This window comes from Haliotis cracherodii, unplaced genomic scaffold, assembly GCF_022045235.1.
Source record: "Haliotis cracherodii isolate W230 unplaced genomic scaffold, xgHalCrac1.p SCAF_15, whole genome shotgun sequence".
NCBI classification, from domain to species: domain Eukaryota; kingdom Metazoa; phylum Mollusca; class Gastropoda; order Lepetellida; family Haliotidae; genus Haliotis; species Haliotis cracherodii.
The window spans coordinates 17,741,684-17,758,048 of record NW_027266270.1 but is presented as its reverse complement, the minus strand read 5'-3'; the positions used below and the strand labels follow the sequence as shown (position 1 = coordinate 17,758,048).

Sequence of the window (16,365 nt, the reverse complement as noted above, 5' to 3'; positions counted from 1 at the left end):
GTCTGAGTCATCTTATCCTGACAGTGTTGATCATTGCTCATTATATCAATCACTGGATTGTCTGGTCCAGACTTGATTATTTACAGACTGCCACCATATAGCTGTAATGTTGTGTGTGGCTTTAAACAACATTAACTGAATGTCTATTATTCTTTTCTGCCTGGAACATTAATATGACATCCTTTATGGCTAATTATGACTTTATGAATTATGAAATATAATGTCAGTTGAAATTCCCGAGTATAAATGAGACATCTGAGAAAGGGGAGTGTTGTTTGTTCGGTTTGAACAAGACCGCCTCTGTGGTCTAGTGGTAGAGCGTCCGCCCGGAGAGCGGAAGGTCCAGGGTTCAATCCCCGGACGTATCATACCAAAAGACGTTAAAAGATGGTACTTGTTGTTACCCTGTCTGGCGCTCAGCAGTAAGGGGCTAAAGCAAGGACTGGTCGGCTCGGAGTCAGTATACTGTGTCTGAGTGGGGTATTCATGTTAAAGTGCGGCATGGTATCTCAGTGGGTTAGCACTATAAATCGGCATCAGTCCGGACTAGTACAAGCAGACACATACACCCACACACACATGCATGCACGTCGCTATATAAGTGCAATAATCTTGGACGCGACGTTAAACCCAATTTCACCTCACCTATTATTCTTTTCTGCCTGGAACATTAATATGACATCCTCTATGGCTAATTTTGACTTTATGAATTATTAAATATAATGTCAGTTGAAATTCCCAAGTATAAATGAGACATGTGAGAAAGGGGAGTGTTGTTTGTTCGGTTTGAACAATCTTTTAAGATAACTCCCAGTTTCATATTTATCTGAAAAAAAAATGACAATCCATTCAGTACAGTTAAATAACCAAACAGAAAAGCTGCTCATAATATTCATAACAAAAGACCCGTGAAGATTCCGGGGTAGAATAAGTCTTCAGCAACCCATGCTTGCCGCAAAAGGTGACTATGCTTGTCGTAAAAGGCGACTGACGGGATCGGGTGGTCAGGCTCGCTGACTTGGTTGATGCATGTCATCAATCCCAATTGCGGGGATCGATGCTCATGATATTAATCACTGGATTGTCTGGTCCAGATTTGATTATTTACAGAACGCCGTCATATAGCTGGAATATTGCTGAGTGCGGCGTTAAACAACAAACCAACCAACCAACCAAATCAAAACAAAAAATACTTCAAAAATAATAAATTTACTTTAAAGTCAAATAAGAAGTACCAGTCACACAAAAAAACTATTAGCTCGAAAACAATCTTCGTGTCTTGTGCAGAGCACTACAAGATTCCTATTCCGCACATTAACTCATTATTCTAGAACGGCTGTCTGTCATAAAGGGCTTGCAATGCTGTAACCTCCATTGGGACAAAGTCCATAATGCAATTATCTCCATCGTAAGCTGCGCACTCTCATTTGATGTCAGTGGACAGGGTTAATATGTTGTACAATCACTTGACAATAGGAAACTAATTAGAGGAGGTAATGAATGTGTCTTTGATCAAGACTCAGCCCCAGGCGGAGCTTCACCCAAGGTCGTCTCGAGAATGTGGACGCTTCTGTCATTTTTGTCAGGATGTTTTATCCTACTGACCTACTTGCCATTCAGTCATGTGATACTGGAATGTGGTCATTATAAATTGATAATGCTTTGTTCCTGAACTTGGTTGGTTGGTTGGTTTGTTGTTTTACGCCGCACTCAGCAATATTCCAGCTATATAACAGCAGTCTGTAAATAATCGAGTCTGGACCAGACAATCCAGTGATTAATATCGTGAGCATCAATTCACGCAATTGGGATCGATGACATGCATCAAACCAAGTCAGCGAGCCTGACCACCTGAGCCCTTTGGTCGCCTTTTACGACAAGCATAGTCGCCTTTTACGGCAAGCATGGGTTGCTGAAGACCTATTCTACCCCGGATCTTCACGGGTCTGTTCCTGAACTGATGATATGTTCCTGAACTGATGATATGTTCCTGAACTGATGATATGTTCCTGAACTGATGATATGTTCCTGAACTGATGATATGTTCCTGAACTGATGATATGTTCCTGAACTGATGATATGTTCCTGAACTGATGATATGTTCCTGAACTGATGGCATGTTCCTGAACTGATGATATGTTCCTGAACTGATGATATGTTCCTGAACTGATGATATGTTCCTGAACTGATGATATGTTCCTGAACTGATGATATGTTCCTGAACTGATGATATGTTCCTGAACTGATGATATGTTCCTGAACTGATGGCATGTTCCTGAACTGATGATATGTTCCTGAACTGATGATATGTTCCTGAACTGATGATATGTTCCTGAACTGATGATATGTTCCTGAACTGATGATATGTTCCTGAACTGATGACATGTTCCTGAACTGATGATATGTTCCTGAACTGATGATATGTTCCTGAACTGATGATATGTTCCTGAACTGATGATATGGTGGACAGTTTCACTATGATGATCAGATACTGATCTCAGATACTGCTTTACTAATTGTAGAAACTGTAGTGAAACCTATTGCTAAAATTTATATTTGTATTAAACTTAACACTCTTGTTGCCTGTTGGGATTCATGGATTTCAAATCCTAATTGCCTGGATCGATGCTCATAATATCAATTTACTGGTTTGTCTGGCCGAGATTTGATTACTTACACACCTCGTCATACAGCTGAAATATTGCTGCATTAACATAACTATGTTTTTCAGTCACTGACGGAAACGATAACATGACCTCCTATGAAGAAAATTACGACTTTATGAATAATACAGTTATGTCAGTGTGGCATTTACAAATTAAAATAAATGTAATAAATAACTTCTGTGTTGGCAGAGCGATGATTAAGAAGTATACATTTCCCTAATCCTAATTTCCTTATAAGAAATAGATATGTTATAACACAAGTGTAGTCACGAATTCTCCCAGCCCAGACACGAATTCTCCCAGCCCAGACACATGTTGATGTGGTAAGTTCTTGTCTTGCTGTCGTTCTGTTATTGATGGTAAGATGTTCTTGTTTGTTTCATGGCAAAATTATGGTACTGTATTCCCTTGACGCTGTTGTTGTTCTCAGATCCGTCTCTCTCATTGGCGTCAACATAAATATTTGTGTGATAGGGAATCACCTAGCACAAGCATTGAATATCGAAAAAATGGATTATGAGGTGCACATGTCAATAACATTGACAGGATGTGTGGGATTTTACAAGCTGGAGGACACTCAGATCAAACTCTGGTTATAAACTCAGTAACAGTACATGAAGGTTCGGATTGCAAAACACACCCGTTGTTATTGTTGTTATAATAATAATATCATTGTTGTGGTTATTATTATTCTTGTTGTTACTCTTGTTACTTTTGTTGTTGTTATTACTCTGGGGCGGTCGGGTAGCCTAGTGGTTAAAGCGTTCACTCCTCACGCCGAAGACCCGGGTTTGATTCCCGACATGGGTACAATGTGTGAAGCCCATTTCTGGTGTCCCCCGCCGTGATATTGCTGGAATATTGCTAAAAGCGGCGTGAAACCGTACTCACTCACTCTTGTTATTACCCAAGACAGGTTCACAAGTAACACTGAATAATTAAGAATCGGTGCTATATTTGTTTGTGACAGTTAGATCTTTTGATCACCATCAAGCGTTTGTAATCTGATGCATATGTATTCACAAGACAACAACTGGCCTATCAGCCTTTGCATGATTTTTAGAATGAGCAATGACAACGATTAATACATATTAACTGTAAGCCGAGTGTGTTCTGTATCGGAAGCATCTTATATTAGGAATAAACAATATATTAAGTATCATGTAAACTTTTGACAAGCACAGTACATATAACTTATTCCCAGTAACAATATACGATATGGACATATGAAGGTACTGTATTTCCTCTATTAGACGCCCATCTATTTATTTCGGACAAGCCTTTGACCCGGCGTCAATTAGAGGCCTGGCATCTATAGGAGGCCCGGCTTCTAATAATACCCCCATTTCACTATGACCACAAATTTAGGTCTCAAAAAAGGATCATTAATTGTATCAATTGATCGACCCGGCGTCTATTAGAGGACCGGGGTCTATTAGAGGCCCAGCTTCTATTTTTTGCACTGAACAATTGACCCGGCTTCTATTAGAGGCCGGCATCTATTAGAGGTCTGGCGTCTAATAGAGGAAATACGGTAGTCATATGCTTTGTCATATGCTTCTCACCATTTGATAGGGACACTGAGATAGCCCATACTCATAGTTGTTGAAGGAACAGGTACATTATTGACCTGTGTATTTGCGTTTAATCAACTTGAAATGAAGCTCCACATGCTTCAGTTCCGTGGCAATATTGAATACTATTTGTATGACAACATTTCTAGGAGTTGATCACATTCAGACCTCACCTGGATACTCCCAATCCCTATCAAAAGTTGAGTAGTACGTAATGTTGTGATATCGGTCCGTTAAGTAAGGAAGCCTATCTGTAGCTGACCACATATGAATGCAATGCTAGAGTGAACGGCCTCATTTATGATAAAGAGCAATGTACTGTTTTGCAGCCAATGCTTGTTGACAGAAACTCACACACAACAGGAATAACCTATTGAAACGTATTGGGGATTTTTGGCAACATGTATTCTATTTGTTGTTGACCTGTCTTGGGAATGGTGGTGAGGGGGGTGGGTGGGGGTGGGGGGAGAAAGAGAGAGAGAAAATAGGGTATAACGTACCCTGTATGTGAGATTTATGTATGTACTGGGACTCGGTAGAGACTGTTGGCTACAAAAAAAGGAGAAAGCACAATTTTCACCTGTTTATCTTAAATATCTTCACAGACATCTTGACAGCACATGATGAAAACACATCCAGAGTTATTGCCCTCGCACTACAATCAGATATGCCCAGTTTAGTTCTCTAAACTGTATTTAAAAGATGTTTATAGGTTTTAGAAACTTTTATCATATCATTGTATATGAAATTTGTAATTATCTGTCAGTGGTGTAAAAACTGCTTCATCAGTAACCAATCGGAAACGAGTATCTAAATGCACGACATGATCAAGTGTACTGATGAAGCAGCCATTGCATTGATCATCTTCCCGAGGCAAGGGAGTTAACTGACTGTACAAGTCCAGTTACCGCCCTTGCCAAACTAGGCCGGATTTCTGGAGTTACATTTTGGCTGGACTAACAAGTCTTTGCATAGTCCAATCCAAATCCAAATCCAAACGAAGTAGACACCCAGTTCATAAACAACATGATTTCAATGAGCAGATTTCACTCGACTGCAGGCTTTACAAAGCATGTCCACTGCCAACTTGGCATCGACAAATATTTTGTAAGTCTTTTCATGTTTTTAATCAAGGTGCTCAAGTGATTTAATGCACATTGCGGGGTAAGACCCGTTTTATTACAATATAGATTATCGATCAGATCCTCTTGACTGCATCCCCCCCATTTTGTTTGAAGCAAATACAAGTGATATAAGCGATGGAATCTTTCTGGTCAATAAGGAGGAACAGGGAAGGGACATAACTCTTATTAGCCACTGGTGGCGCTACAATCGAGCCCAGAAGTTTCTGCCTTGTTCGGCAAGGGTGGAAACTTGACTTTTATAGTCAGTTATCTCCCATGCCTCGGGAAGATGTGCAATGATATATTGAGCTTATTGAAAGTAGTTCCAGCAAAGTGACGACATTTGCATATTTATTGGGTTGTGATATCAAGTTATCAGATTGATGTGTATTGCATCGATGACACAGTCCATTAAATGATACAATGTCTCTCGTAATACTGTATCCATAACTAACATGATAATATCTCTACAAATATGATTAGTATTGTGTGTAAATATTATCTTAACATTAAGCCGACTTTCGTGATGTTTGGCATTTTGTTAATAGTGATACTTGATAGAAAGTCTTTCAAAAACATGAGGGTAAGACATGTTCTTAGTGGAAGATAACAATGACAGGTGTCCTTGTTGGCTCATTCTCACGCTGATTTATTGACATTTTGGATAAACGACAGCCCTGATATGCGTGTTTTTGATTTATTAGATGTTTTGAAAACGTTAAATCCAGATCCATAATATATGAGGATTTCCTACCAAACCATTAGCTTTGTGGTTAGGGTGCTCACTTGTCACACTTAAGTTCGGGTTTGTGGCTAATAGATGGTTCGGATGAACCAGCCCTCTAGGGCGTCACAAGTTGCTGTGCAGAGTTGCCTCCCTTAGGCATGCTAGACACCAATCACATTACAATCAGATCTTAGTTCTCGCTATCGCTGAACAAAGATCTGAGGACATACCATTACGGGTCACGTCAGAACGACATTTCATCCAAACAATGAAAGTGTCGCTTACCAGACCATGAAAGTGAATGTGTTTTCTAATCATGTAACCTCGAAAACCTTAACACGGGGTATTCCGAACGACAGTTATGGCCCGTACGACTGATTCTGTCAAAATTATCGTCTATCTCTCGCTTTCGTGGGATAAACATTTGAACGGAGGAGGTGTTGCACAATATGTAGGAAGCACTCCCATACGATCGGTCATAGTTTCCGAAAGGTCCTTCTGATGTGACCCGTAATGGGATGTCCTCAGATCTTTGTTTAGCGGCAGCAAGAATCTGATTTTAAAGAGAATGGCAAAACACTGACATAAATAAATGTAGGTTCGAATCCAAGATTCTACTCTGATTATGTTTCTTGGTTTGTCAGCACTACGCTAGTGCTCGTGATGGTTTCACCATCGCCTGTGTCCCCCAGAATTGTTAGCGTCAACATGAACCCCATGTTGCTCCACCCTTCCCCAAACCTTTGAACTTTATATTCTTGTTTCCAGCGGGGAAGTGTGGGTAGCCCAATGGTAAGTGTGCTCGCTGATAATGCACAAACCCATACTCTATTCCCCACATATATAGGTACAATCCATCAAGTGTCCTTTGATCAGCATCTAATAGCATCGTCCTCATGCTTATTGTTCCGGCAACAAAGATGGATGGTATGATGAGTGAAGACCAGAAAATAATCTCAGATACTTGTCCTGCAAGTGTTTAACTGTTAGAGAAGTAATGATGCGATTCAATTTTCAGACTTTTAATTGAAAGCAGTTTGCTAGGTCCAGACTTGATACGTTTCAGGCTATCATGATATAACTAATATCTGCTGACGAGGACACACGGCACTGCTTTGTTGTGATGCAACTGCTTTGAACCCCCAGTGCCTTCTCACAATATATGGCTGACCCATCGTCATATATAAACCTCAACTTGGTACCTCCACTTCCTAGCATCCTAGTCCTTCCCTCATTATACTGCCCACAAACCACCCCCAGCCATTACACTAGCGGTGAAACAATACGTGAGACAAGTTTTCATGCAACGATATGTTACACAAGATGTTTTTCTCTGTATGAATACAAGACAAATCACTTGCTAAAATAAATGACAACTCGTTTCATGAGCCCTCAGTGTTTTTGTCAGTCAAATATTGCAAAATGGGTTGTAAATTAGCGTTTCAAGTTACCACTAAAAAAAGCCTCTACAAACATGTGCCTACAGCCAGCTTGTCCTTTTGAACCTGCTCTGAAATCTTTATAGTCAATAATTTTCACCATGGTTTGTCGTAAAGATGAGTATCGCAATATGTATCATCACGACCTATGTATCATGGTACATATTGTATCGTGACCTTGCTGTATCGTTTCACCCTATTTAACACTATATATGAAGTTCAACTCTTACATGTACCACGTTGCCATGAATCATATCTTACCACTTGAGACAACTGAGAAGTGAAACAGAGTTGTTTAAACTGACATCTGATTGGCTCCAGAACTCACACATCCTTCATTTGATGAAGATCGCTCAGGATTCGCCTGACACTACCTTCTAAGAAGATCACGTCCTCAGACGTTTACACAGAGACGTGTATCCGCGTAAGAGATCTGACTTAATGAGATTGACCCATTCACAGGGTAGCACAATGGTTTCTGTGTCTGTTTTCCATGCAAACAGTTTGAGTTTGATTTCCTGCACCGTTCCTCTACTATGGAGGTAATGCAGTGTTCCTGTTTACCAGTAAAATTAGGCTTGGACCGGTAATTCATGTGACTGCCGAAATAAATCAGCTTGTCTGTACCATCAGGGTTTCCCCTTGTCGATTTTGGGTGCAAGGATATTAAGGGGCTGTCGGGTAGCCCAGTGGTTAAAGCGTTCGCTCCTCACGCCGAAGACCCGGGTTCGATTCTCGACATGGGTACAATGCGTGAAGCCAATTTCTGGTGTCCCCCGCCGTGATATTGCTGGAATATTGCTAAAACCATACTCACTCACTTGCAATATTAAAAAAGAAGAAGAGAAAATTGTGACTGAACTTGTGTAAATGATGTGTAGATCTAACTAAGTTACTTCAGAGATGACATCATTGCATTGAACATGATGTTGAAAGAATTCTAACCGGGTAATTTTCATGTGTTTTTTATTTGTTGAAAGTTGGGACTGACAAATATTAGGGGGGACCAGTAATTTTTAGAGTTACCAGTCCACCAGGACTGGCAGTTTCAAGAACCAGCAGGAACACTGTAATGTTACACTCTCTATCCTGGGGCTGCAGTACAACGCATTATTACAATAAAAGTGTCGTGGAGATAGTAGGGGCACAGGTGGCCCAGTCAGCTTAAAGTGTTACAATTTGCCAAGCAGAGTTGCATCCCTTGGGCACGTCAGAAATCTTTCCTGGTCACGGGTTCGAATCCTGGTTCGCCCTGATTATGTGTCTAGGTTTGTCAGTGGGTTTCAGCAAAGTGTTAAACGTCTGAGACCTGCATTACTTCAAGCTTTCCCCCCACATTAAGCAAACACGCTGTGATATAACTGGAACACTGTTCAAAGTGGTTATGTTTCTACGTTTGTCAGTGGGTTTCAGCAAAGTGGTAAACGTCTGAAACCTGCATTACTTCAAGCTTTCCCCCCACATTAAGCAAAGACGCCGTGATATAACTGGAATACTGTTCAAAGTGGCGTTAAACACAACTCACTCAGGGTGGTAATACCATAGTTCACCTAATGACTATCACTCCCTCATAATCTGCTCAATTACTACTTTGCGTATTATATCATTTACATTAAGGGATAAACAGATTATTAATCACAGCCACAAGTTGCTTCCCTTGGCTATGCCAGGATCTGCTTTCATCATTTCAAATCCTACATTAAGCTTACAAGCCTCGGAGTTGATATATTAAAAGACAGTTGAGTGAGATTCTCTACGTAGCAGGGGCGGTCGAGCCTACTTGAGTGGTTAAAAGGTTCGCTCATCTTGACGAAGACCCGGGTTCAATTCCCCATGTGGGTAAAATGTGTGAAGCCCATTTCTGATGTCACCTGCTGTGATATTGCTGGAATATTGCTAAAAGCGGAGTATACCCATACTCACTCACTCACTCTATGTAGCAACTTCTATTGCAGTCTGAGAGTCGGCTGTTCACCCCCATCACGGACAAGACGGCGGCACCAACAACATCTACGCCTTCATCTACGGCCACCAAGATGTCAAAGAGAGAATCGCTCAAGGTCAGTTACAAGATATACAGTGAGACTTTGTCAAGACTAAAACGAAAAAGATCAAATTAATGGGCATTTGTGTAAGATTATAAAACCATGTTTTTTGTTTCTTTTATTCCAACAGCATATATAATCTATTTTCTCATGGTTTATGGATCGCCTCCACGGTCAAGTGGTAGAACATCCGCCTGGCCGTGTCATACCAACAGACATTAAAAGAAGGTACTTGTTGTTACCTTGCCTGGCGCTCGGCATCAAGGGGCTAAAACAAGGACTGGTCGGCTCGGAGTCAGTATACTGTGTCTGAGTGGGGTATTCATGTTAAACTGCGACATGGTATCTCAGTGAGTTAGCAGTCTATAAATCGACAACACTTCGAACTAGTACAAGCAGCCACACACACAGACATGCACGTGCATGCACGTCGCTATATAAGTGCAACAATCTTGGACGCGACGTTAAACCCAATTTCACCTCACCTCAAGGTTTGTGATAGAAGAAAAATTCCATTTACTGTAAATCGGCCTACAGCCATTCTAGAATCCACAGGGAGGTCGGGTAGCCTAGTGGTTAAAGCATTGGCTTGTCACGCCGAAAACCAGGGTTCGATTCGCGACATGGGTACAATGTGTGAAGCCAATTTCTGGTGTCCCCCGCCGTGATATTGCTGGAATATTGCTAAAAGCGGCGTAAAGCTGTACTCACTCACTCCAGAATGTTTGGTACCGGGGTTTGATCAGATCATCATCCTTGCTGTCTTGCCATCCAGGGTAACATGGCTGCCAGTTTCTTACGTTTATCGTCTTTGAACTTTCCCTTTACATAAAGCTGACATGCTGTGATATTACTGAAGTGCTGTTTATGGTTAAATCCGGGGCGGTCTGGTAGCCTAGTGGTTAAAGCGTTCGCTCGTCACGCCGACGACCGGGGTTCGATTCCTGACATGGGTACAATGTGTGAAGCCCATTTCCGGTGTCCCCCTGTCGTGATATTGCTGGAATATTGCTAAAAGCGGTGTTAAACCAAACTCACTCACTCACTATGGTTAAATCCAAATATCTTATCAACAGTTCAATTTGTCAAGTGATCTTCAGCAACACATGCCTTCCGTAAAAGGCGACTATGCTTGTTGTAACAGGCGACGGGATTGGGAGGTCAGGATTGCTGACTTGTTTGATGCGTGTCATCGTATCCCAATTGCATAGATTGATGCTCATGATGTCAATCACTGGGTTGTTTGGTGACATGAATGAAACTTGGACATATGAATACGGGTTTGATCGGCATTGGTTTGGCCCAAATAAAAAAAAACAATAGGATGTATTTTACCAGAGGTTTATGAATGTCGTATACCTATTTCAATTAATTTAACACAGGTACAAAAGAAAAATTATCGGAGCCAGAAAAAGGCAGCTGCTAAGGAGTTACTGAGCACGCTCAAAGACCGCTCAGTGATAGTTCTTGCTGATTGGCTGAAGGTTCGCGGATCGTTAAAAAGCTGGACCAAGTTGTGGTGTGTCCTCAAGCCTGGCTACCTGGTGTTGTACAAGAACGAGAAGCAAAAGGTAAATTGTGTGTAAAACACGTGGTGTGATAGTATACAACCATATATACTCTACCATGTGCCATTCCAGAACCCCCGTGACCTCCCCCATGCTCTAGTGGTAGAGCGTCCGCTCGGAGAGCAGAAGGTCTGGGGTTCAATCTCCGGCCACGTCATACCAAAAGATGGTACTTGTTGTTACCCTGTCTGGCATTCAGCATTAAGGGGCTAAAACAAGCACTAGTTGGCGTGGTTGATGCATATCATCGTATCCCAGCGTAGATTGATGCTCATGATATCAATCCCTGGATTAACTGGTCCAGACTCGATTATTTAGATGGATCATATAGATTAAATATTGCTGAGTTCTGCAATAAGCAACAAACAGGCACAAACACAGACAAACAAACAAACCATTACCAAAAGTCGTGAAGTCAGTGTTCAGCTTGAAACTCTTGAGGACACAGTAAAGTTTTGTCCCCAGACATTGCCTCAAAAGTCCATTTAAGGACAATGCAATGAGAGACTTTGTGTACAGTGGATGTAGTGGATGTAGTAGCTGCAGTTGTAGTAGTAACTCTGACAACATTGTTCCCTCCCACAGAGCAGTCACTGGGTTGGCACAGTCCTCCTCAACACATGTCGACACATCGAGAGGCCCTCAAAGAAGGATGGTTTCTGTTTCAAACTGTTCCACCCCCTGGACCAGTCTATATGGGCCACAAAGGTATGTTCCACCCCCTGGACCAGTCTATATGGGCCACAAAGGTATGTTCCACCCCTTGGACCAGTCTATATGGGCCACAAAGGTATGTTCCACCCCCTGGACCAGTCTATATGGGCCACAAAGGTATGTTCCACCCCTTGGACCAGTCTATATGGGCCACAAAGGTATGTTCCACCCCCTGGACCAGTCTATATGGGCCACAAAGGTATGTTCCACCCCTTGGACCAGTCTTTATTGGCCACAAAGTTATATATAACCCCCGGATCAGTCTATATGGGCCACAAAGGTATGTTCCACCCCTGGACCAGTCTATATGGGCCACAAAGGTATGTTCCACCCCTTGGACCAGTCTTTATTGGCCACAAAGTTATATATAACCCCCGGATCAGTCTATATGGGCCACAAAGGTATGTTCCACCCCTGGACCAGTCTATATGGGCCACAAAGGTATGTTCCACCCCTTGGACCAGTCTTTATTGGCCACAAAGTTATATATAACCCCCGCCGGATCAGTCTACATGGGCCACAAAGGTATGTTCCACCCCTGGACCAGTCTATATGGGCCACAAAGGTATGTTCCACCCCCTGGACCAGTCTATATGGGCCACAAAGGTATGTTCCACCCCTTGGACCAGTCTTTATTGGCCACAAAGTTATATATAACCCCCGGATCAGTCTATATGGGCCACAAAGGTATGTTCCACCCCTGGACCAGTCTATATGGGCCACAAAGGTATGTTCCACACCCTGGACCAGTCTATATGGGCCACAAAGGTACGTTCCACGCCTTGACAGTCTGACAGCAGGATCGTATGCATTGTACGTTTTGTATTCTGTTTCAACCTACCAACTAAATGTTTCAATAAACAGTTCCTTAAAACCCCCTTCAAAGTCTATCCTTACACAAAGACTAGCCATTTTGTTTCGTGTTTGTTGTGAAATGACTAGTGACAAATTGTGACATACCAGGCAACTGTCCAGGGATTAGGCCAAAAGAATACAGTCATGAGTTAATCTTTAAGAGCAAGGGGCGGTCGGGTAGCCTAGTGGTTAAAGTGTTCCCTTGTCACGCTGAAGACCCGGGTTCGATTCCCCACATGGGTACAATGTGTGAAGCCCATTTCTAATATCCCCCACCTTGATATTGCTGGATTGTTGCAAAAAGCAGCATGAAATAACACTCACTCACTTATTTTAAGAGCAAAGCTATTTATTTGGGACAAACATTATTCTTTCATATTGGTCATAACATGCATTCTCCTTGGTTCCAAATCAGGAATATCATGCATATTAACATACCAAAACTGACATATTTAAAGTGTAGATCAAATGTGACACTTTAAATATACATATATGTTGCTATTAAGACACTGCCAAATAAACTGATAAGAAAATAGAATATGAAATTTCTGGCACTGATCAATACAGTCTGTATAACAAAGTGTATTTTGTCATCAAAGACAAATGGTATGAAGAATGCTTCTAAACATAATATGTACACCTGGGGCAAGTCTAGATGACAATAGCAACGCGATGGTTAGGGCAGACAGACAAGAGACCTGATGCACTCAAAGCTTGTGAAATAGAAACAGTCGGTATGCATGTCTAGCTGACCTAGTGGTAGACGCTTTTCATCAGGGCATCTAAATGTCACTGTTGCCATAAACAGTCCAGCTGGAGGTGTTGTTGTCTATCTTGATGCAGAATCCTGTGTTACTGCTTTTGGACAATATTTGTCAAACAGCATTCATTTGTGTGTTTTCTACTAGGGCTGGGATGAGTCAGAATTGACTACCCGGGGACCCACCCCCCTATCTGGGTACCTCCTGTAGGCCTCAAGAGATAGGTACAAAATGACCGATTGAGAAATGTTTGACCGTACTCCTGTCAAAATGTGTTTAGATACACGTATAAAACAATCATGCACACACTGAAGTTGACTGAAGTTTTATCTTTATGCAAACATATAAAGTCAGAAGGAATATGATTTCTGGTGTCCCCCCGCCGTGATATTGCTGGAATATTGCTAAAAGCGGCGTAAAACCATACTCACTCACTCAGAAGGAATATGTGCATAGTCAGAAAGAAAGGTGAACATTTGTCACTTATAGTGTAACCATAGAGTTCTAGATAATTTGTGCCATTAAACAATATAATCACGTGACTAACCACAGGTCTGGGTAGTCCTACTGGGTAGTTCATACTACTATATTAATCTGTCATGGCATGACAGATAGTAATAGTAATGTGAAAGAATCAGGTGGTCCTTAATTTCTATTGAGTAGTATAGTTCATATCTTATGATGATAGTGGAAGTTGAATCGATCCAGCCAACCAATCAGGGTTCAATTTAGCTATCTTTGAACTCTCAGTACCTCAAAGCTTTCTTTACCATTCAATATTACTCATCTCTGTCACTCACTCACTCACTCACTCACTCACTCACTCACTCACTCACTCACTCTCTCACACACACACACACACACACACACACACACACACACACACACACACACACACACACACACACACGAAATATGTATACCGAATACAAACTTAAAATAGTGGTCCCTTTGAGTTTGTTACTATTCTGTCATGCCAAGAATCAGGTGTTCTTAAACCTTTGTATACAATGAAAGTTTGCTTTTCAAAATTTGGGTGTTCATACTTGTTTGGAGTAGTCTATATCACACCCTGTTTTTCATTCAATAGCAAAACTCCTCAAGCCCAGAATCCTTCTTACATCGTGAAGAAGCCAGACCTCTCAGAAGTTCTTTGAACCGAACGCCTGGAGTCAGACTGATCAAAGTTTTATGAATGATGGCCATACTGTCCAGCCTGTGTGTAGTAGACTTGTAAAACAATGCATTATTGATCCGGCTAGATTGAGCTGTATATAGACAGGGAGGTTTATGTGACACAGACTGGTGTTTACATTCCACATTGCTGTGTGACTTGGTTGGTTCCTTGTGAAGCTGTGGTCGCCAGATCCCAAGGTGTGTGACTATAGGTTCACCGAACCCAAGGTGTGTGACTATAGGTTCCCAGAACCCAAGGTGTGTGACTATAGGTTCCCAGAACCCAAGGGGTGTGACTATAGGTCCCCAGAACCCAAGGGGTGTGACTATAGGTTCCCAGAACCCAAGGGGTGTGACTATAGGTCCCCAGAACCCAAGGGGTGTGACTATAGGTTCCCAGAACACATTGGGTGTGACTATAGGTTCCCAGAACCCATGGGGTGTGACTATAGGTTCCCAGAACCCAAGGGGTGTGACTATAGGTTCCCAGAACCCAAGGTGTGTGACTATAGGTTCCCAGAACCCATGGGGTGTGACTATAGGTCCCCAGAACCCATGGGGTGTGACTATAGGTTCCCAGAACCCAAGGGGTGTGACTATAGGTCGCCAGATCCCAAGGTGTGTGACTAGGTCCCCAGAACCCAAGGGGTGTGACTATAGGTCCCAAGAACCCAAGGGGTGTGACTAGGTACCCAGAACTATGAGGGGTGTGGCTATAGGTCCCCAGAACCCAAGGGGTGTGACTAGGTCCCCAGAACCCAAGGGGTGTGACTGTAGGTTCCCAGAACCCAAGTGGTGTGACTATAGGTCCCCAGAACCCATGGGGTGTGACTATAGGTCCCCAGAACCCAAGGAGTGTGACTATAGGTCCCCAGAACCCAAGGGGTGTGACTATAGGTCCCCAGAACCCAAGGGGTGTGACTATAGGTCCTCAGATCCCAAGGTGTGTGACTATAGGTCAACAGAAACATCACCTTGTCATTAGAGGCTAATGAATGTATCAGGTGGTCAGGCTCGGTGACTATAGATGGTTCCTTGTGAACCCATGGGGTGTGAAGATAGGTCCCCAGAAACATCACCTTGTGGTTAGAGACGACTGAATGGATCCGCTGGTCAGGCTCGTGTCTTGTGTGCTCAAGGGACACAACTCTGCACAGCAAATTGTGCGCCTTGCATGGCTGGGCTACCTGAGTGAGTGAGTGAGTTTGGTTTTACGCCGCTTTTAGCAACATTCCAGCAATATCACAGCTGGGGACACCAGAAATGGGCTTCACACATTGTACCCATGTCGGACGCGAATCGAACCTGGGTCCTCGGCGTGACGAGCCAACGCTTTAACCACGAATCTACCCAAACACCCTGTGTTGCTACAGAAGATGAAGTCCATATATGTTGAATCTTTTTTTTTATTGTCAAGAATTGTTTTTTATAATGGCATCATTGATAATTTTTCATTGTTATTATGCCACAATCAATTGGTTATTAGATTTTCATCCATATTGTACAAAATGTTTGGAATTTGTGCCATTAAACAATATAATCATGTGACTAACCACAGGTCTGGGTAGTCCTGTGGGTACCCGAGTACTACTCCGTACCCACCGATCCAAGTACCTGAGTTACCCAGTCCAGCCCTATTGTCTGCTACTACCGGCATGTCCCCTAATTCTTTCATATTACTAAGTCCATACTACTATATTAATCTGTCATGGCATA

At 42.3% G+C, this 16,365-nt stretch overlaps 1 protein-coding gene across 1 annotated transcript in view; it reads left to right on the top strand.

Moving 5' to 3' along the window:
* LOC139462337 (oxysterol-binding protein-related protein 8-like) overlaps positions 1–16,365 on the top strand; it is a 135,766-nt gene that overhangs the window by 102,226 nt on the left and 17,175 nt on the right. The window contains 4 exon segments of the mRNA XM_071243988.1: positions 6,860–6,883; positions 9,486–9,590; positions 10,958–11,146; positions 11,729–11,851. Of these exon segments, the coding sequence (XP_071100089.1) occupies positions 6,860–6,883; positions 9,486–9,590; positions 10,958–11,146; positions 11,729–11,851 (441 nt within the window).